This window comes from Alosa alosa, chromosome 9, assembly GCF_017589495.1.
Source record: "Alosa alosa isolate M-15738 ecotype Scorff River chromosome 9, AALO_Geno_1.1, whole genome shotgun sequence".
Lineage (NCBI taxonomy): Eukaryota > Metazoa > Chordata > Actinopteri > Clupeiformes > Clupeidae > Alosa > Alosa alosa.
Genome location: NC_063197.1, coordinates 15,664,107 through 15,685,743, shown reverse-complemented (window position 1 = coordinate 15,685,743; position 21,637 = coordinate 15,664,107). Strand labels below are relative to the sequence as shown.

General features: G+C 41.9%; 2 protein-coding genes across 5 annotated transcripts in view; one reads left to right on the top strand and one right to left on the bottom strand.

The window, feature by feature from the left end:
• slc44a5b (solute carrier family 44 member 5b) overlaps nucleotides 1–4,543 on the bottom strand; it is a 43,927-nt gene extending 39,384 nt beyond the window's left edge. For 2 of the 4 annotated variants that reach the window (XM_048252041.1, XM_048252037.1), the window contains exon 1: nucleotides 4,302–4,541. In XM_048252041.1, the coding sequence (XP_048107998.1) occupies nucleotides 4,302–4,335 (34 nt within the window). In that variant the 5' untranslated portion in view covers nucleotides 4,336–4,541. Of the gene's footprint in view, nucleotides 1–4,301 lie in introns of all 4 variants that reach the window. The other 2 variants (XM_048252038.1, XM_048252039.1) reach the window with 2 other exon arrangements.
• Nucleotides 1–21,423, top strand: part of st6galnac5b (ST6 (alpha-N-acetyl-neuraminyl-2,3-beta-galactosyl-1,3)-N-acetylgalactosaminide alpha-2,6-sialyltransferase 5b) — a 31,590-nt gene extending 10,167 nt beyond the window's left edge. The window contains 4 exon segments of the mRNA XM_048252042.1: nucleotides 15,005–15,151; nucleotides 17,696–18,099; nucleotides 19,452–19,559; nucleotides 20,531–21,423. Coding sequence (XP_048107999.1) covers nucleotides 15,005–15,151; nucleotides 17,696–18,099; nucleotides 19,452–19,559; nucleotides 20,531–20,765 — 894 coding nt within the window. The 3' untranslated portion in view covers nucleotides 20,766–21,423.
• Nucleotides 21,424–21,637: the final 214 nt, after the last annotated feature.

Genomic DNA, 21,637 nt, shown 5'->3' with positions numbered 1-21,637 from the left:
GTGTAAAGTGGCTGACCCAGAACTCCAGACACTACTTAATGAAACTGATCCATGGAAGGAACGTGGTCCATTGCTGGTAATAGAATAATTAATTAAGATGATGGCAGTAATTAATCTGTTGTTTAAAAACACCTGATTTGAAACAGAAGCTTAATCAACCCTGAGTAGGGCACTGCTTGAATAACAATGAGAATCAGAGAATGTGGAACCCTTTTTGCTGTTATAAACACCATTGCCATCATATCTGAAGTTTTACCTTTACTACTGACTAATAGATAGCCTAGGTGTTTAACACTATTATGAAAGATAAACTATGCATAGATAGTTATGACAGTAGTAGGATCATGTTGTTGGGCATTTTCATACTTTTTGTCAGGACTAGGGCATATGACTTCTGGTGACTGGTGACTGCTAATCTCCATGACTTCCAGGAGCACCCTGGCCTACATCAGTGCTTAGTGCATGACTTAACTGCATGACGATTAGCGATGCATCATTAGTGTCATTATGCCATGACCAGGTGAGGCGGTGACTCAGTTTGTTTGACACCAGCTAAGCCTCCTCTTTATCCTCGCTCTTCACACACCCGTCCTCTTCATCCCCTCCTCATCTGCCTTGGTCTGGATTATACTGTCGCGTCTTGCTAGTGTAAGAAACCGCGTTAAGGCCCAAGTCCACTGGCAGCGACAATCGCATCTATGGATTTGACACTCAAGAGATAGATCATTTTTCTAAACTTTGCCGTTGACGCGCGTCAGACGCTGCCAGTGGGTTTTGCTTCTTTAAAAATAATGAGTTCTAAACTTTGGCGTTTCTTAACTCACGTCAGACACCGCCAGTGGGGGTTGGCCTTTAGACTAAGTATAGTATAAGTATATATACTTTTTTGATCCCGTGAGGGAAATTTGGTCTTTGCATTTAACCCAATCAGTGAATTAGTGAAACACAAACAGCACACAGTGAACACACAGTGAACACACAGTGAGGTGAAGCACACACTAATCCCGGCGCAGTGAGCTGCCTGCTTCAATGGCGGCGCTCGGGGAGCAGTGAGGGGTTAGCTGCCTTGCTCAAGGGCACTTCAGCCGCGGCCCACTGGTCGGGGCTCGAACCGGCAACCCTCCGGTTACAAGTCCAGAGTGCTAACCAGTGGGCCACGGCTGCCCCCAGTACTGGAGTCCACTCTGGTCCCATCACAGATAACATACTCCCCTGTAGCACATATTAAGTTCTCAGCCTCACCATTGGTTTTGGTTTCTCATCATGATTATCAACCGTATGCGGCACGTTCTGTAACTTCTCAGGGGCAGGGGCATTCATTGGAATTCTCTTCCGAACGTTTTCAAACGGTGTTGAATTATCGGCCTCTCCTAAAAGATTTGCAACACATCCAATTAACTGCAAATTGCACCGTAACACTCCTCGCCATGGACTCCTTTCTCAGTAAGCGAAAAAAAAAAGTCTATAATTTGTTTTAGTCCTTCAAGGAGGACCAGCACATTGATGTGGAGTAGAAGGGAGCATTAATGAGATCTCACTCTCCACATCCTAAGGCTGGGGATTCCTCTAAGCCCTGTCTCTCCCAATACTTTTCGCATTCCAGATCAGTATCTAGCAAAAAAAAAAAAGCCTCACGGCACAATTCACCCTCCTCCACTCAACACATCAACAAAGTCTCCATTTGGCCACATCTTCCGAACCATACAGGAACACACACACACACACCGCATTGCAAATGTTAATCTGAACAGTCATCTCGCTTCACTCTGATGTACCTTACATTCATAATAATGAGAAAGTCATTCTGCCTCCTGCTATTCATTAATGTTCAACACTAAAAGGAATATCAAAGCCATTTGATACACACAGTGTTGAGGTCTAAATTCTCTTTCTTGGTTATGAACGTCCTGACTCTGATCAGTGAACCACTGCTATATCGGTTTGTTTCCAAATTAAGCATGTACAGACTGTTTGTCTACTTGCATAGCTGTAGTGTGATGCTTCTCATCCATCTAAAAAACAGCCTTATAATAAAGATGCTTTGGAGAAACTGGCGTCTAATTGGCATGGGCTCTGCTGGGAATGCTCCATTGTCTGTGCTTTTGTTTGTGCACTTGAGAGAGAGGCCTACACTGCTACATCTATTCCTGTTCCCGGGGAAAGGGACAATTTTGAAGTGAGTCCCCAAAGACTGGGCCGCTCCAAGCGCATTGTCTCCACCTCAGAATCAAGAATTTCATTTGCTCCCTTTAATTAATAAATGTTTTCCCCTCTCTCTACCCTCTTCGTTCTTCCGCTGGCCTGTGGTTTAGAAACAGCCCGCTCAGACAGGCTGATCATGCGGGAAATTTGTTAATTAACAAGGTGCTGAGCTCACAGCTTTTGTGTGTGTGTGGTGTGTGTGTGTGTGTGTGTTTGTGGTGGGGGGGCTTTTCAAGTTACCACTCTGAAGTTTAGAGAGATTATGCTGTTGTTTGTACAATCTTTAAGGATACTCCACACTAGCAAGGTAGAACACTGAAGGAGTGTGCCACCGCTCTCTCTCTCTCTCTCTCTCTCTCTCTCTCTCACATGTTACATTCATACAGAGCAGACCATGTGAACGGATCATCCCCTGTTTTACTGTAATCAAAACAGCAGCCGATTCCACAGCGCAGTACCATCTCCGCTGGGTGTCAGCAGGGCGAGAATGGCGAATAGATGGATGGGGGGACGTTTCTTTCATGGGCCTGACAGCTCCAAGCGGCTGAAAAGGATGGGCCGTCATTTGGGCAGAACAGCTGACCTGAGCAAAGGGAGTCAGCACAAGTCCTCTCCATGCCCCAGTGCGTTCCCACACAGCCCATGAATTTAAAGCCACAGAGACATGGCTGTCCGAAAGGCACCACCACAAATGGTGAAAAAGACTGGCCACAGGAAGAGCATTCTCTGCTCAGAGAAGGATCTCTCGTCTTTGCCCAAAGTCATAAAATGCTTTGGGAGGTCATAAAGTCAAAAATATTATTAGTTACTCCTTTAAGGTAGAGAATACTGAAGGGTATTGCTGTAGAGTAGATTCTCACAACAAACATGGTTATTGGGTACAGGCAGTATCTGAAGGTACAGTTGGAATTTAAATGTGCCAGTCAGCTGCAGTAAATCCCCTGCTCAAGCTGACAGGGTAAAGTACATCATTGGCAGACCACTGGAGTACTGGGGACAGAATCCTAAAAGGGGTCGCAATGCAAGGGCAGAGACCTTGCTCTGCCAACTGTAAAGGTTGACAAAACGAGCTACTGTATGCCTCCTGCCCTGGCTTCTGCGCGAGTACGAGTACAGTCTTAAAATTAGCCATTAGACCGCAGCAATAATAGCCTGGCGTATTAATAGCCTTTCAGTCAGCCTGCCAGATTGTAAACTTAGAATGTATTTTTTCTAACAGGATATTGAGAGGTTGGCTGGCTCATGGTGTGATAGGCTGTACTGTGATGGGTTATTATACTGTATATTCAGACTACCTGAGTAACAGTCAGGTCCACAAATACAACAATATGAAAAGCCTGATATGAAAGCATTGGGAGATGAGATACTTTGAGCTACAGGAGAGGACTGTGGCTACTGTTTTGGAGCAGTAATATTAATAATTTATTATTCACCACCGAAAAAATGCATCTTCAAACAGTAGCATCATAACAGTCCAGTAATGGATAAGAATGAGACATTTTGTGCCAACGTTTGTAATTTTGGATTCAGGATTTGAAATTGAATTTGAATTTGAAAACAGGATTCTCATGATAGGCTACACTTCGAATCTGACAATTACAGAATTATATGATGAGATAACGTTACTGTTAACACAAAATGCCTCCCCCACTACCTACTGTACAAAGATGAGACAATGTTTGAAAAAAGCATCGCATCAAAATCTGACAATTGAGGACCTTGTGTTGTATAAAAATGTGTTAGCCTATGAAATTATTTTCAAGACAAGACAAAAAGTGAATGACATGGAATTCGTATGAAAATAACAAGCGCTGCCTCTTTGTTTCCCCCCCATTGACGACCCACTTACCAGTTTGGTAAGAAAGTAGCATAGACGCAAAGGAAAAACTGACACAATGCAGCTATTATGCACCCGTAGTGTGGCGAAAGCTCACAGTTTTAACGAGGATATTGAGCCAATAAACAGAACAATTAGTGGGGGGTGCTGTGGAATTCGGGGAAAACCGTTATTCCAGCCTCTTTGTCAGCTGTCTTAACGAGAGCATACGGTGAAGAAAAACTTGCTCATACAACAAGATTCCCAAAAGAAGAGCGCTCACCATAATATGAAGGGATCTCCGTTTTCCTGGCCATTGCACGGCAGACGACAGATTTCTCGCGTGTCTTTGTTTTTGTGATTGCATATGAGGTTTCGGATGTGAATAGCGACTCGCTGGCCCCGTCCACGAATATAATGCGAGCCCTTGATTAGAGAAGTCTGGGCCACGCAGCTCAACGTCAGCCGTGTTTACAGCACGGGACAGCGTCATCTACAGTGCGAGCCAAAGCGAGCACGGCTTGACAAAACACCGGAAGCGTGCTTAAAGGAGACGCCGTCATTCAAGGAATGCGTCCAATGCATCCAAAATGTCTTTGTTCGAGGAAAGAACATACGAATGGTGCGCTGTGGCCAGATGGATCTACACGGTCAGATACGCATAATAGGCTACAGCCAGACATCAACAGGTTTCAATCTGATGTAGGGCTAATCATATTTTATTCTGCAATACTGGAATGTATCAATTACACTGTTTATGTGTAGGCCTACTAGTTGTGTATCGGCTATTTAAGAAATCCAAAAAGGCATTGGCTACAGTTGCCTATGGTATAATAATGCTTGTATCATTAACCATGGGTTACACACACAGAGAACCGTCCAAATAAAGCATTACATGACTGAAGCTTGTGAAATAAACATAAAATCCGTCACTGATTTTGGTGAAAATACTAGACAGTTTAGGCAACACAGCCCCTAAGTGGTGTTAGAAAGTAACACAATTTGGTTGACATTTGGTGAAAATAGTCACTCAGCCTACTTTTTCAAATGGCAGCCCATCAATATCAGGTTAATATGAAATGGGCCTCTTAATTCTTCCATTTACTTAGCAGCTAAATTGCAGCAAGGAACCAATGTCCTCCATTTAATTTGCAGCTGTGCAACCTTTATCAAGACATAGGCTAAAGCACATTTAATTTTAATTTGACAAGTTATAATTAGGCTATGTCTATTGCCGAGTTGAAATTGTAATATCCAATTTTATTTAACACAGACTATTTAAGGGGTAAACTGCAACAACTCTCTGAAAGTTCTCATGAATAGGCTGCATTGTCAAATCAATGCAGCTGGGCAAGTGTGTAAAAGAAGATAAGACAATGACAGCACACATTCATTATCTAAACCTTTAAAAGTAGCCTATAATTGTGCGGGCTGAGCCAGACATGGATTTATGTGTTACACTGTAAGTTCTAAACTTGCAGCTGGTGATACTGACTTATGCCAAAGTTCCTTATCTGTGGGTAGAGATACTGTCTAGTAGAGCCAACCATGAGTGTAGAGTGTGTTACAACATTTAAATGGACTACAGCCTAGAGTGGCCTGAGGTAACTGTCATCAGGAAATAATAAGACTTTGATCATGTGCTGTCGAAATTATCAGCAAAAGGCTTCAGGACGTGAACTCACTGACCTATATTTCAATTAGTGCTGACTACTTCAGTGCATCCAGGTCCAGATAGCATGTGGAATTATTGATGGTTGTTTTCAGTTTAGCTTACTTCAAAGACATGTATTGCATGCTTCATGGCTTGGTAACACAGGATTGGCCTGCATGGACATTGTGCATTGGATATTTAAATCATGAAACATGGTTAATGTAATCATTTAACTTCAGGTGCTACCTGTCAGATTTTTTGTTTGTTTGTTTGTGTGTTTATCTCAAGAGAGACAATCTGAGCTCCTGAAAATGAGAAGCTGAAAATAGCTCTTAGCAAATATGTAATCACTCATTACTTTTCAGTACTTGGCTATTCTGTACAAATTAAAACTAATAAACACAGAGCCATTTACCACCACAAGAGGGCAGGGTAACACCATAATTTGTTTTAAATTGAAACTTCCATTCAAAAGACAATATATAAGTGACAGTATTTATAGGATTGAAAGTAGGAATAAGTACATGCTCCTGAGTCCTGTTTAAGACATTGTCAAATGCTAAGGGATACATGTCACCACATGTTTCTTTTATTATCGTTCTCTTCCAGTGATTTACAAATGAGAAGTGAGTTTGGGGTTATTTTAGGTGAATTATAGATTAGATTAGATTCGATTCAACTGTATTTTCATTGTGTAGAGTACAAGTACAGTGACAACAAAATGCAGAAAGTCTGCCTGTCTGAAAGACACTACCACAAATGGTGAAAAAGACTCCAGAATGGCCACAGTAAGATAACTCTCTGCTCAGAGAAGGAACTCTCATCTTTGACCAAAGACATAAAATGCTTTAGGAGGTCATAAATTCCAAAATATTATTAGTTACTCCTTTAAGGAAGACCTTCTCTGAAATAGATCAATCTTGAAAGCCACAAATCCAGCAATTGTGTGGGCTGGATGTGAAAACACAGAGGGATTGGGTGTGAAAGCTTTGTCACAAACAATGTGTCCTTTTCTACAGGCAATAAGCCAAATAGCCAACACCCTAAACAGAGGCCGTTTAAAGACCAAGAGGATCTTCAAAGACAGAATTAAGCCCATGCTCTTTCAGTTACACTGTGTGTGTGTGTGTGTGTGTGTGTTTGCGTGCGCGTGCGTGCGTGCATGTGTGTGTGTGTGTGTGTGTGCGCGCGCGTGCGTGCGTGTGTGTGTGTGTGTGTGTGTGTGTGTGTGTGTGGTTTGTAAAAAGTGATGAGAATGAATTATTAGAGATTTGGGTCTTATGACAATACTCTAATGAAGCTATACATATTCAGTCAAAATTGTAGGTTTAAATTAGTGTTTTTTAGTAAGTATTTTACCATGGCAGGAGTTGGGCCTATTTATTTTAAACTCTGCTTAGACTGATTCTTAATGCAATCCCCTGTTTAAATTAATAAGCAAAATGTTAGAGATTCTAAGGATCCCTATTGGAATATAAACTATCCCTGCATAACATCACATTGCTGCAGCATGTCTTCTAGGGCATGACTCAGCAGACAGCTGCTATGGTTAATAGCAATGTGTGCTGAGTGGCATGACAATGTATAGCTATTGAAGTGCTAATCACGACTCTCCAGCACAGGAGAAGAAAGTACAGAGATAGGCGTGCGCTGTGTGGACCGCCCAGAAGACCCGACCCCGATTGGCTCCACGAGATGGCTGCCACAGTCTTGGGGCTTATAATCTCTTTTTCCCAGGGTGCAGTGCTCCCAAGGGAGCTGAACACATTTCTGCTTTCAGGGGGCAAAGAGCAAGGAGGGGAGTGCAGGGGAGAGCACTGGCTAGGCTCTGCCAGACATCTGCTGTGAATACATTAACATTCAGCAGCTCTCCAAGTGGCTGTCCCGGTTCCCTTGGTTCTCTGTCTTGGAGGTGATGCCAGGGCATCTGAGGAAAGCACACTCGTTGGAGCGGGATAGAAGCAGATTGTAAGCCTATTTTTGACCCCAAGCAGAATTCAAGACAAAGGAGAATTGCAGTGATGATCAGAAATTGTTCAAAGCAAACTCCACCAAAACATATGTGCATGCAAAGAAAACCATAGCTTTTTTGTTGATTTTTACAAGATATTTATAAGTAGGTATGTGCCGTACCATTATGTACAATTACTTCTCTGAACTTGAATATTGATGCTACCAAAGCAGTTGTTCATGCATAATGTTTTAGAGGGCATTCAAATGCATATTTATTAAATTAAAAACCTGGTTTGCCATGGCACCCCACATGAATTGTGTGGCACTGCTTGAGTGGATATGCAGTGTGTTGTGTTATTGCAGAGGAGGACCAGCTTAATTAAAACAGTGCTTGTTCCAGAGACAGCGTTTCCCAACATGGCTGCGAGATAGAGTCTGAAGCCTGTGGGAGCCGGTTAATTACACACATATTGATCATAAATAGCATAAAACTAAAAGAAGTCATAAAAGAATTCCACAGATGAAAAATAATATCATTCAGTCCTTCCAATTTCATGCTTAACATGTTCTCTGTATGTTTTTTTGTTGTTGTTGTTTCTTTGCCAGCCTGAACTACAGTACATTTCAAATAAACTGTTGTGTTTAAATTAACCCTTCAGTTCTTCTCAGTGTTTCTTTATAACTGTACAGACATCACACTGTCTGTACACACAGTTAATCTCATCTATTAATTTACTTATTCACTTGGCTGACCTATTATCCAAAGCAACTTACAACCCGCAGTTAACAAGAATTTTGATTTCACAGCCTGATTTCAGAAACTGTGGGTGGAAACTTGGGGTAATAGGCCGCTTGAACAATGATTGCATTTTGGAAATGCATGTGGCATGCATGCAGTTTTGTGTGCTCATTTTAATTAGAAGGGAGAATTCTGTTAACATTGACTGTCTAAGTGCAGTGTCACAAATATAAATATATATGAAGAATGGACATTGTGAGTAACAGTAACTACAGGATAATATTACAAAATGATATAATATTTTTACAATAAATACATTATTATATAATAATATTATATATTATAAAGAAAATATATATTCACATTTAGGAAACACTTCAACTCTATAATGCAAGCTACAGTAGTGGTAAAGTATTTCCTTTTAAATGTACCAATACAATTACACTGCTAGAACTCGATGGAAAGAAAAGGCCAATCATTTCCATTCCCCAGCATTTCCAGGCTGTGATAGCATATAGCTTCCAGCAAATCTACAATCCCATGAGGAAGCCTACTGAACCATTTGCCATTTTTAGAGGAAGGACGGATGGGGAGAAAGTATCTTTTACAACATTTGCTCTCTCTGCTCCTGACAGTCTTGTACATTAGCTCTTGTTTTCATCAAGATGCATATCTTGATGCATATCTTGATGAAAGACTAAAATCACACAGAATTTTATTCAGTTAAAAACCCTGATTTTGTTAATTTTCAGGTTCACTTGTTTATGGTGTCCCTGAATTGCTGAAACTTTATGTGTCCCCCTGCATACCAATATATCAGAGGCTCTGAGGAGGAGTGAGGAGAGTCCATCCCTAATGCACATTATGTGTGCTTTCTCTGCCATGGCTCTCAGTCCTCCCTGTCAGTCCATCAGTACCCTCAACCCCCCTACCCCCTTCATCTCATTGATAATGTGTCGGAGATGCAACTCTGTACAACATCTGGAGCGTCATTAATGCAATGACAACGTGTGAGCCACTGGAAGATTACTTTCAGAACTGACCAGATGGTCCAGATTTAGTGTATGAGGACAGCTATATGTTTGCACCAACGTTTTTATTAGTGGAGCCTGGCAGATGATGACTGCAGAAGAATGCAGTAAACTCTTCAAATAGTTATTCTCACCCTCACAGAAAAAGAAATGGATCATATCTAAACCTTTGTGAAAACAGTTGAATGTAGATAAGAGAATTTTTCAGAGAATTCCCGGAAATCTTCACTTACAGTTTTAATGTGCACCACACAATAAACTCCAGACAGAGATTTGAAACCGAACTCGGTTCCTCCCTCCCTTCTCCTGTACTTATGATTTGACTGAAATCAAAAGGGCCCAATCCCTGACTTTGATTCTTTGATTAGCTGTAGGCAGTGCCTTGCTGAGGAACATCTCCTTAATACTGCCCTGACTGCATTTCCAGTCTTTGGTGGCAGCTAACCCATCTGGTGCATTCTGCTCAGAGCTTATTCCCCTCCACTGTTAAACTGTTATCTGAGATTTACAGTAATAGACATTGAAGAGTTGAGTCTCCATACAGCTTACACACACACACACACACACACACACACACACACACACACACACACACACACAAAATATAAAAGGGTATTTTTTTAACTCAAGGGCATACAGCTGGATGCATCATCTAAGTATGATATTCTACCTTTTTATCACACACTCACGCACTCACAACACAACAACAACACATTACATTTATATAGCGCTTTTCTCGATACTCAAAGCGCATCACATGGATGGGGGGACCTCACTAGTAACCACCACCAATGTGTAGCACCCACCTGGGTGATGCACGGCAGCCATTATGCGCCAGAACGCTCACCACACACCAGCTTGAGGTGGAGAGTGAGGGAGTGAATGAGCCAATTACAGTGGAGGATGATTAGGGGGCCAGATTGAATGAGACAGGTTGGGAATTTAGCCAGGACACCGGGGAACCCCCTACTCTTTGCGATAAGTGCCATGGGATCTATAATGACCACAGTGAGTCAGGACCTCGGTTTAACGTCTCATCCAAAGGACGGCATCTCCTACAGTGCAGTGTCCCGTCCACGGATATGGGGCATTGGGATCGATCTTGCACACACACACAGGTACGCACATACAAGCATGTACAAATGGAGGAGGAGATGGAGACAAATTGACAAGCGTGATTTATTTCTGCGGACAGGATACAGGACTAAGCGGTGGTCATATGTTGTACAGCTATGCGGTATATCTAGTATTTGTTTTGAATTGCCTTACATCCCTTCAACACTCATTTCTGAATACTGTAACCCCAAATTCTAGCCATATGATGTGTTACTTGTGTGTGCAAAGTTATTAAATATAGTGTGTTCCAATTAACCTCTTTCTTTCTGTGTCAAGCCCTTGATAATAGATCTGGGATTTGGCCAACTTTTCTGTACTGTGGCAGTGCTTGTTGTGACAACACAATCTAATTCAGAAACAGAATAATCATGGTAAATGGGCTGAATTTTACAAATGAGTACATGGGTATCAGCAATCCCTCTGTGATTTCACTTAATGAATAATTTGGTGCTATCAGAATGAGCTAATGCTTTAAATGTTCTGAGTGTGTCCTGAAGAATGTCATGCTGAGGATTAAATGCTTACTTTAGAGTCATGCCATTAAACAAACAGGCAGTGCAGAATGTTATTAGCAGTTTTGTCATTCAGAAATCAAATCATTTGCCTGGTTTAGAGTAATCCCCATTGACCCGAGTACCCCATTAAGTAAGGCTGTAAATAGGCTAGGCCTCTGAGGTCAAAAGCATTCGTCTGTATGAGGTCAAAAGCATTATTTCTGTCTGTCTCATGATGTTCACAAACAAGGCCTCATGGCACTGTGGCTCTCCTGCTGTTATCTCAGAAGATGACACACACTGATGAAAGTCCAGATAATTAATTATTTGGTGCATTCGGTAAAATATTGTATTTGTTGGCTTGGTCGAATTGGCTGAGATTTCGGTGAGGAAGTTTTTCCTACTCTGACCATTGCTAAGAATTAGAAGAAAAAGATGTTTGCATCTGGTTGTGAAATCTGATGTATTTTTTTGTGTAGGCCTATTTCAATAACTTATCAAACAATATCAAACCACAACTCAGTAGGTGGGCCTGCCTGGAATTTCCTTATAGGGAGAAATTAAACAGAATGAGAAAAGTACTGAGGTATGTTACACATGGACTTTGTGACTTTTATAGAAAACCCTTCACAACTCACATACACAATATGTAGCACATGCAGGGATGTAGGCGTGAGATATGAGGCAAAATAATTTGATTTTCAAACGCAGCAAAACGTCCTAAAATCAACAATATCATAGTGCGTCACATCAGAGTACCTCAATTCCGTAATGGCAGGGACGAACTGGGACTAAAAAAAGGCCCTGGACTCTCTTTCAAAAAGGGCCACTACCATCGTACTCGCACACACATTAGGTGTCTAAATGGCCTTGAGTGTATGTTCATCTTTTTAAGACTAACAGGCATTGCACATACTGTATAAAGCCTACAACTTGGTCAGGTTGGTGCACAGTATCACCAATATGTGTATGGATTATGGACCTAGGGTTAGAACTATTGCAAATATGTGGTAGTTGTGGTAGCAAACATCTAGACAAGTAAACAATGCAACTCATTCTTCATCATTCAATAATGAGGCATTGAGGCAACAACCTGTCTGTTTTGCGCAAGAACAGAAAACACTGTTGGTCACACTGAAAGGAGGTGCATTTCACTTTAGATAGCCCATTATCCACATTAATCGTAGACTAACATCAAGGGCATGCCAAATGTGTGTGTGTGTGTGTGTGTGTGTGTGTGTGTGTGTGTTTTCCCCCTCCAAACATGCCTTTACACAGTAAAAACTGAATTAAGAATGCTCTTGCTCTTTATTTTTATTCAGGTTAATATTTAGCTTCAAAATTCATTTTGACAGAGAGAAAATGACAGAGATCCGGACCTTGGTGACCCCATAGCTGGCCTGTTTACATGCTTATTTGCATCTCGTTGTCAGCTTAAGAAAAGGCTACATGGAAGGAAGCGAAAATAAAGTTGACATGAAAAAAGTCATGTGACGTGATTTGTCCCTTGTGCCTATCCTGCTATTGAAAAGGCGATAACACACATTTTGCTAGTTTTTTTGTTTGTTTGTTTTTTTAAAGCAGTGATGACTGATAGCGTAGATAGGTTACTAGCCTACACAGGCATAAGTGAAGCATAATATTATTTATTTGGAGAGCTACACTGGGCTGGCTGATAAAGTAGGCTAGGCCTACTGTATATTGAGCCAGGCCGACAGCCGTTGGATGGACGGCCGTTCTGGACATTACCAGAATGTCCAGATTGCCAGTCCACCCCTGCTTAATGGTAACCTCCTGACGATTACCAAAAGCATCCTCGGCATGCTTCAAACAGGACAGGACATGAATAAATGAAACAAAGGCAGGCAGAGGATTCAGATTTAGAACAGGCGTTGCCCATTGGGTGTCTGTGGTGAGATGACAGAAGCAAGGGCAGCCTATCTCAGAGACTGTGATCCCTAACCGCCTACTTGCACGCTTCAAATACTTAGTTCAAGTGTATAGTGCAGATATTGGGAGCGGCAGTGTAGCCCACTGTATAGAACACGGCGCATTTTAGGACCACGCTTGCACGCTTGCAAGTACCGAGCACTCGCTGTCGCTGCACGCCCCACTCTCTGATCTTGTTTTGCGAAGAGATTCCAGTTGAAGAGGGATGCTAAGCAAGTAAGACAAACGGATCCAGCATTTCCTCAATAATGAAAAAGGTAGCCTAATAATGTATGCTACATAAACGCAAATGTTTATGTGTGACGTTTTGTTGTGGCGTTGTTGATGTAGTTTGACAACTAGTGAACTACTGAATGCTATCTTTGAAGCTCACAGTGAGATGGTCAAAAATTCACATGTGACTTTCATTTCCTCGTGATTTTTTTATCAAGTTGGTAGGCCTATAGGAAATCTTAGTGTGTATTAAAAGTTAAGTGTTCTTGTCACGCTGCCTGAGCGAGCTGTCAGTGGGACTTCCTCGAAGTTTTTTTTTTTTTATGGACTGGTAGGCATGTGTCATAAAAGGCTACTTGAATAAGTAGGCTACATAACAATTAAATAGCCTACACTTACAATACAGGCTATAGGAAGGATTGTGTTTAGAATTCGTATTCTGTTAACCTTTAAAGACTCAGTGTATTGCGGTAGAACAGTTGTCAAAAAACATGAACGTATAAGCAACTGCTGAAAACAAAAATGAAAATGGCAATAATTTATCATAATAATTGCATTTTATAATTTTTAATTTTCTTATTGAACCTCAGTGTGTTTTTGCAGATGTTGGAAGTATGTCTGCATTGGTGACTGGTTGAGGGATATGCCAGCAGTGGCCTGTTTGCGAGCGAGTACATAAAGGCTACTGGTGTATCCCATTTATGCGCAATTAGATTAAATTAGATTAGATTAGATTCATCTTTATTGTCATTGTGCAGAGTACAAGTACAGAGACAACGAAATGCAGTTTGCGTCTAACCAGAAGTGCAAAAAGCAGAAAAATGCAATGTGACATAAAAAGTAGTTGGTGCATATACAGGACAAAAGATATAGTGCAGTGTAGACAGTAGTATACAGTTGTTTTCAGAAGGTGGTTTAGGGTAATATACATTAAATATAAGTATGTGCAGTGTATTAGCAGCAACTTAAGAAGAAGAACAGAATAAATATGGCTATGTAATATGAACAATGTATGAACAACATGTACAGATATGTGCAATCTAGTGGCAGTAGATTACCATTATAATAGTAGTAAGAACAATATAGATATGTGCAGTGTATTAACAGAATATATTGCAGAAAAACTGAATAAATATGGATATTTAGTATGAACCATTTAAACAGATATGGACAGCTATGTGCAGCGTGGTAACAGTACCAATGTAGTGCAGAAACAGTAACATTATAATAGTATTAAGAATAAGTGTATGTGTGATGTCCGCCTCCTTGTTGTCCCTTTCAAGGCTGCCATGGTCGTGGACACCTCAACAGGCACAGGCAAGGAGGCATCAGGCGGGGGCGGGGCGGGGGGTGATGGGGGCTTAGTTCGTTGGATGTCACCGGGATGCAGAGCTAGAGTTTAGTAGGGTGACAGCAGCTGGAAATAAGCTTCCTCTGAACCTGCTGGTTCGGGTGTGGAGAGACCTGTAACGCCTCCGTGAGGGAAGTGGGGTGAACAGTCTGTGGTTGGGGTGAGAACAGTCTTTGATGATGATGCGCGCCTTACGCAAGCATCGCTTGCCCTTGATGGCCTCGATGGAGGGGAATGAGGAACCGGTGATGCGTTGGGCAGTTTTCACCACCCTCTGCAGTGCTTTCCGGTCATGGGCAGAGCAGTTGCCATACCAAACTGTGACACAGTTGGTGAGGATGCTCTCTATCCAATGCCCATCTATATAATGCCCATCAAGATTAAAAACCTATGAACTAATAGGCCTACAGATCACACCATATAGGTTTTGTTTTCATTGTAGACCTATTGCTGTTTTTTTCCTTTGCTTGCCTTTTTGATTCCAGTGTTATGGATTGCTCCTTGCTGGGATCTTGCTGGGTACATACTTTTTGGTGAGTCAACATAGAGCCAGACTAACCAATCCTCGAGCCTCATCATGGAGATCTTCACCATTAACCTTGGATGGTTACAACAACATCGTTGATAATCAGGTAGTGTAAAACAGCTTAGTGTATTTGTATACCAATGTATCCAGTAAAGCAGCAATGGTAACATTTGGCAATGTAATTTTATAACATTTGTGAAATAGTTTAACCATATACCAGGCCTATTAGCCTTCACCAGACATCCTCTTAACAAGCACAGCCGCCTGCTGGCCCTCCGTTCATTACTCTCTGCTTCGGCTGAAGCACAGAGAATTGCTAAATTGATCTGGAGACCTTTCCGACTGGGATTAATCTCCAGATGCTGGTGAAAGCAGCTTCAGTCTCCAGATTCCCCTGTCAAGAAAATGCCCTCGAGGGGCTGAGGATGCTTTTAGTGGTATGGGGTGGAGGGTGGACAGTTTATTAGCCATTAACTCACACCCAGGAGTCATTCAATACACAATGGGAAGGATCAATATAAGAACCCCACTCCTCACTTCTTCACTTATTGAGCCTGTTCTAAAAGCAAAGATTCTGGGAAATCTGTGCTTGACTGTGTTTTCTATTGTACTAAAAGTAGTACTACATAATTTTCAATGATGTATCAAAGTCGGTATATTGTATGTTCTTCGCCTCTGTCCCCCCTACCCTGTGTGTTTGTTTTTTTCAATACACTATTTTTCTTGGCATGAGATATGTGGGCCATATTTGGATGTTGACTGTAGTTAGCTATGTCAAATGTGTGTGAAGATCCTGTTGTTGATAATGGTCCAAGTTAAGGGTTGTTTTCCTTTCTATGCCTTTAAGCCAGAGACATGCATCTTGAGATATTCCAGACAACAGTGAATCTAATAAACATTGTGGTACAGAAATACCAGTTCAAGTAAAAAGCATTATGGTAGCGGAATAGCTGCTACTAATAGCAACACGTAGTTCTTAAAACAGCTGTCTTAATGAATCAACAGTATGCTTTCATGGTTTGCCTATTCTGCCTGATAGAGTAACAAGGACTATAATGCAAACTCTCAGGCAGAGGTGTGAGTACATCTGATGAGAAAAGCAGATTAATTGACAGACACATGCTCATAGACAATAATCATTAATTATTGGCTTGGGTAAAGGGCAGAACAGATTGATGATGGCAAGTGAAAGCAACTCATTCTTTTAACTGAGCCAAAGTAGAGGAAGGCACAAGCATTGGGTTGTTTTTTCCCCAAAGGCCCTCAAATTTGAACATCACACTGGATGTTCTTCTCCCCTTGTAAGTTGTGAACGCTGTACTTATTATCTAACACAGCATGTCCTTAACATCCATGCAGGCTGGAAGTGTGTCTCTTGGGCTGCATGAATAGCTCCAGTCTATATTTTGACAATGTGAATGGTCACAAGAAGTAGGCCTTCTTTTCACCAGATCAGTGGTGCTGCAGCTGCATGTCCCTCTCAACAGGAACCCTGCCTGGGTGAACATAGACGAGCCTGATAGCAAATTTGAATTTGTCGTTTCCAAACGTCCGATTTTATGACTTTCTTGGGGCATAACAGCAATTAATTGAGCAAGGAGGAGGAACACATGCATTTTGCCCTGTGGAACCTGTAGATACAGAGCTTTTTATTGGCAGAAGTCGGCTTTATGTTTGAAAGGGGTTTGGAAATTGGGGGAGTTTTTTGTTGTGGCCATGGTGTGATGATCTAACCTGGCTAACGTCAGTCCTCATCTCATTGAGATGGGGTCTGGGAACTAGACATTCATTTTCTCGTATTTGAAACCTGGTTTACTAATGCCCAGAGCCGTTTATTGGGTGCTACAAATGTCTAACAAATGCGTCTGTACATAGCTCATAACGGCTTCGGTCTGTCGTCATCGTCTTGCTGCCCTCCTCCGTTTTGTGATTGGTTCCTTCGTTGAGGTGAAAACGAAGTCCATAGAATCCAGGCTGCCTAGCAGCGTGAATAAAATCGTGCGCGTAAGGCAGCATGGGAAAACCCAAGCTACTTATGATCAGGGAACACTGAACCATTCCTTGAGCGACATTCCATTCCTTGACTCCTTGAGTCAATCTTCCTGAACACAATGTTCATTATGTTTTGCCTAAATTATGATTATTTAATTAGATTTCCCCCTCTTTTTATTTTTAAATACATTTTGAGAATTGATATGTTATTTCATTTATCACTAAAATACAGTACTATTTAAATGCATCATTCCAGCAATCCCATAAACCATGGAGTTTAACCTGACATTTCATTTATTTTTGCTGAGTCATTCATGAGCACACATCATATTACTGGAAATGTCAATGGTGTCTAGAGGTAAAGGATAATGTGAGAACTTGCCACATGTAATTGTTCTAAAAGCTAAAAGTTTTTCCCATTCAGAGCCTTGTGTCGGTATGGATTGTAATGAAGTCCGATTTGGTGAGATTTGGTCCGATTTTTTGAGTAGCCCCTGAATCGCTATCTCCATTGTTTTCAATTCCATTTATTGACTGATGGGCAGAAACCAGGTTGTGTATGTTTACACACTGAAGCATTCTGTTGTGTGAAAGGCAGTAGGACATCTCCTAGCAGAATGTGATGTGTTCTCTGTCCTCCCCACACTTCCTTGTTCAGCCCCTGAGGATGCACTGCAACTCCTGCTCCCTGGTGACAAGCTCTGGGCACTTGACGGGCGGCAAGCGGGCAGAGGAGATCGACCATGCGGAATGAGTGATCCGTATGAACGACGCCCCGACCCAGGGCTACGAGCCAGACGTGGGCCGGCGCACCAGCCTGCGGGTGGTGGCCCACTCCAGCATGGACCAGCTGCTACGGAACCGCCACCACCTGCTCCAGCCTGGTCAGGACTCGGTCTACGTGTTCTGGGGCCCTAGCTCTTTAATGAGCCTGCCGGGATCAGGCTACAGGAGACTGCGGAATATGAAGAGAGCATTGCCTCAGCTCAAGATATACACCGTCTCCCAGCAGAAGATGCAGCAGCTGGACACACTCTTTAAAGACGAGACTGGGATGGACAGGTGACACACACACACACACACACACACACACACACAAATCCCAAAAACAGAAAACACCACCCCCCTCCACTATTCCTGCTACTGCAGGAATAGTTTACGCCCTGAGGTCTGTACAACTCCAACAAAGGTCCAGCTAATGGCAGCAGTTAATGGCAGTATCTGAACAAATATCGGTAATTAGAAAAAAGGAGGATTTGGAAAAATGTAGTGTGCAAAGTTTGCATTTCATATTTTTGACACACATGATCAGCGATCTGTGATCAGTAGCAGTTAGTTGTTGAGTTATACATTCCTGAGGCTTAATAGAAAATAAAAAGAACTGGCCACACAAACCCAGTCTTTAGTACTTTGGTATTGTGGATTTTATTCTGGCACCCCACTGCCACGCCAACTTCATCAGAGGATAGGGTTACAGCGTGTATTTTAAGACATGTATTAGTATGGAATTTCAAACGTGAGCTGGCTGGTTAAAGGTCAGCTACCGCCACAGAACAGGTCTCTACATTGTACAAACAGGAAACTAAAAGTTTAGAAAACAGTTCTGCCAATGTGGATGTCCTTCTTCATCTAGTTATATAGAAAAAAACAATAACATGTATTACCAGGCGAACTCCCATCCAAATAACAACCAAGCCTGATATTTCCTAAAGCTGCAAGATTTTTTTAATCATATTCACTGAAACCGACACTATGCTCCAACAGAATAACATAATTCTGTCTGTTTTAGAAAAAAAAAACCTGTGCTTTTACCTCCACCTTGAGCCTGTTATTTGTTTTTCAAAAATCCACCGCTCCCAGTTCTTCTGGTCCAATCAGTGAAGGGATGTGTGAGATCTGACTGTCAATCACAGTCTGGTGCAAACGCACTGACGAGCACAAACTCGATGATAGGGTGCTTGGTGGTAGTGGGGGAGGGGCGTGAGTTGTACACATTCAAAATTTTGGCTAAATCCCCTCAATCTGCCAGACTTGCCGGCTGCAGCTTTAACTTCCGGGTGTGCTCAGTGTGGTTCCAACTGAGAGTTAAGCAAAGTTGGGCCTACTTGATACTTTGATGGGAGACTACCTGCATGGGAATACCAGCCAGGTGCCTTAAAACATGTAAATTGTGTGAACAAGAAGATTCAAGTTGGCAGAACTTTTGTAAATCAAAAAAAAAATTTCCCAATCAAAAAAAAAAACTATTGCATCCAGATGTGTTTCTACAGTGCAGATGATTCCTCCTTGTCGAGCCAAACACCACATTGACAGATGTACACCTCGTGCCTACACTGACACTGTAATCCAATACTGTAACCTAGAATAGAGGTCCTCTTAAGTTCACTTTTTCTGTTTTTTTTCCCACCCTGCAGACGAATATCTCAATCCTGGCTGAGTACAGGATGGTTCACCATGATTCTGGCCATTGAGCTTTGTAACAGGATTGACGTTTATGGAATGGTGTCACCTGACTTTTGTCAGTAAGTCTCTCTTGAATTAAGTACTGCTTTTCGTTACCTCAGCATCCCAGGTGTCATACCTCCAAGCCAACTCTGATAATGCTGAATTAGATACATTAGTTCAGTACCATTTTAGCAGTGCTGCATAGTTTTCAGTGATTCAGTATTTTACCAATGTCCGTAAATATACATACACCTAGCTACACTTTCATACATTTATATTTTGTTTATTTTTCTTTGTTTATTTAATTACTGGCACCTGCTGGGTTCAACACGTGCAGCTGATAAAAATCTGCATGTTTTAAACCCACCAACATAATAACTTCCCACCAATGTAATAATTTCCCACCAACGTAATAAACCAATAATTATTACGTTTGCAGGAAGTTATTACATTGGTGGGAAGGTCAAAAACGTCATTACATTAACTTCCCACCAAGTTATAAAATGAAATCACTAATTTAGTGAAATTATACTGTATCTGTTTTATTAGTTGTAAGGGTATAGTTGTCACCATCTAAACCAATCTCATGACTAAAAAGCTTTGAACCCCCCATCCCCCCTTTTTTACTTTCTACCTTTATTTATTATTCACCTTTACTACCGTCACCATCTAAACCTCATGACCCCCGTTTTGTTGCTTTCTAATGTCTATGTGCAAATGATTCCACATGCACACACAGAACAACACAAACACACAACAGCGAATAAGTTCCCATCCGGACAGCACTTGTTCTCAGTTGCACAAAATGTTCTACCCCACACACTAAATATAAAGATCAGATCAAATACACAGATAATAGTTTGTGCATCAGCAGCATATCAGATCATTAGAGAGAGAGAACTTCAGAGAGGCCCAGTGAGAGAGAAAGAGAGAGAGAGAGAGAGAGAGAAAGAGAGGGGCTAGGCCTCGAACACACAGAAACAGAGAATCTCCCACTTCAGACATGTCAAAGACCTCTTTATATTCTTCTCTTACTTTTTTGGCACAGGAATCCCAACCAGCCTGTCTCCTATCACTACTACGGGCCATCAAATGTCTCAGAGTGCATCATGTATCTGTCTCATGAGCGTGGTCAGCGCGGAGGCCACCATCGCTTCATCACCGAGAAACGGGTGTTTGCCGACTGGGCTCAAACTTTTGACATCCACTTCCACCAGCCTGACTGGACTCCCATGCTGTCCACACAGAACGGCATGAGTTCCCCGGTCGTCCAAGCGTCGTGAGACTGTGTGGAGTGTCTGGTAGTCTGTGAACACTAGTACACTGTGAAGACACCTGGACAAAAGATTGAGTTTCTCCTGTACTGTTCATGCTGTCAAAGTAGCAGGATGAAGCCTACAGACCATCTGAATCCAATTACTGCTGCAGAGGACTCTGCTGTGTGAGGTCTGAGAGATCAGCAGTGTTGGAGCAGCCAAAGCCAAGGCACTGTTAGCTGTAACAAGCTACATTTTTGCTAAGGCTATCACAGTGAAAGAGAAGTGAAAGTTTGTATTGTTTTCACTTTTTACTTCAGGATCATAGTGATGCTGCTTTATGTAATCAACAGGAATGAAAGGATTGTTAATGAGGAAGTTTCTGGCTCAGATCTGTATTTTTGGGCAGCAGCAAAGAATAGAATGATTAGTGGTCAAAAAACATCAAATGCCGTCACATTTTTACTATACATAATTATGACCACCGCACTAGCGAAGCTAAAGACTGGGCTGCATGAAACTTGGTGGTGGATGACACGGAACCATTGATTTTCGTTTTGATCCATAGCCTACCTGCCGCACCGGACCCCCAAAAAGGAGGTAGGGCAGATACAGTTTTTTGTGAATATCTCGAGAACCGTAGGCCCTAGGATGTCCAAAGTTTTTTTGTATGTTGGTCTTAAGGCGCCATCTCAACTAGGGTTGGGCACCGAAACATGGTTCTAATATGGCACCGGTGCCGATGCACACGGTAGTAACTGCATCGAATAACAACGTGGATTTCGGTGCCTCATTTCGGTGCTTAAATAGTGTTTTTTTTTTTTTTTTTACGAGGCATCACTGCATGTCATGCGCCATCTCTAACGTCTTGCTCTGATAGCAACACATCTAGATACAGT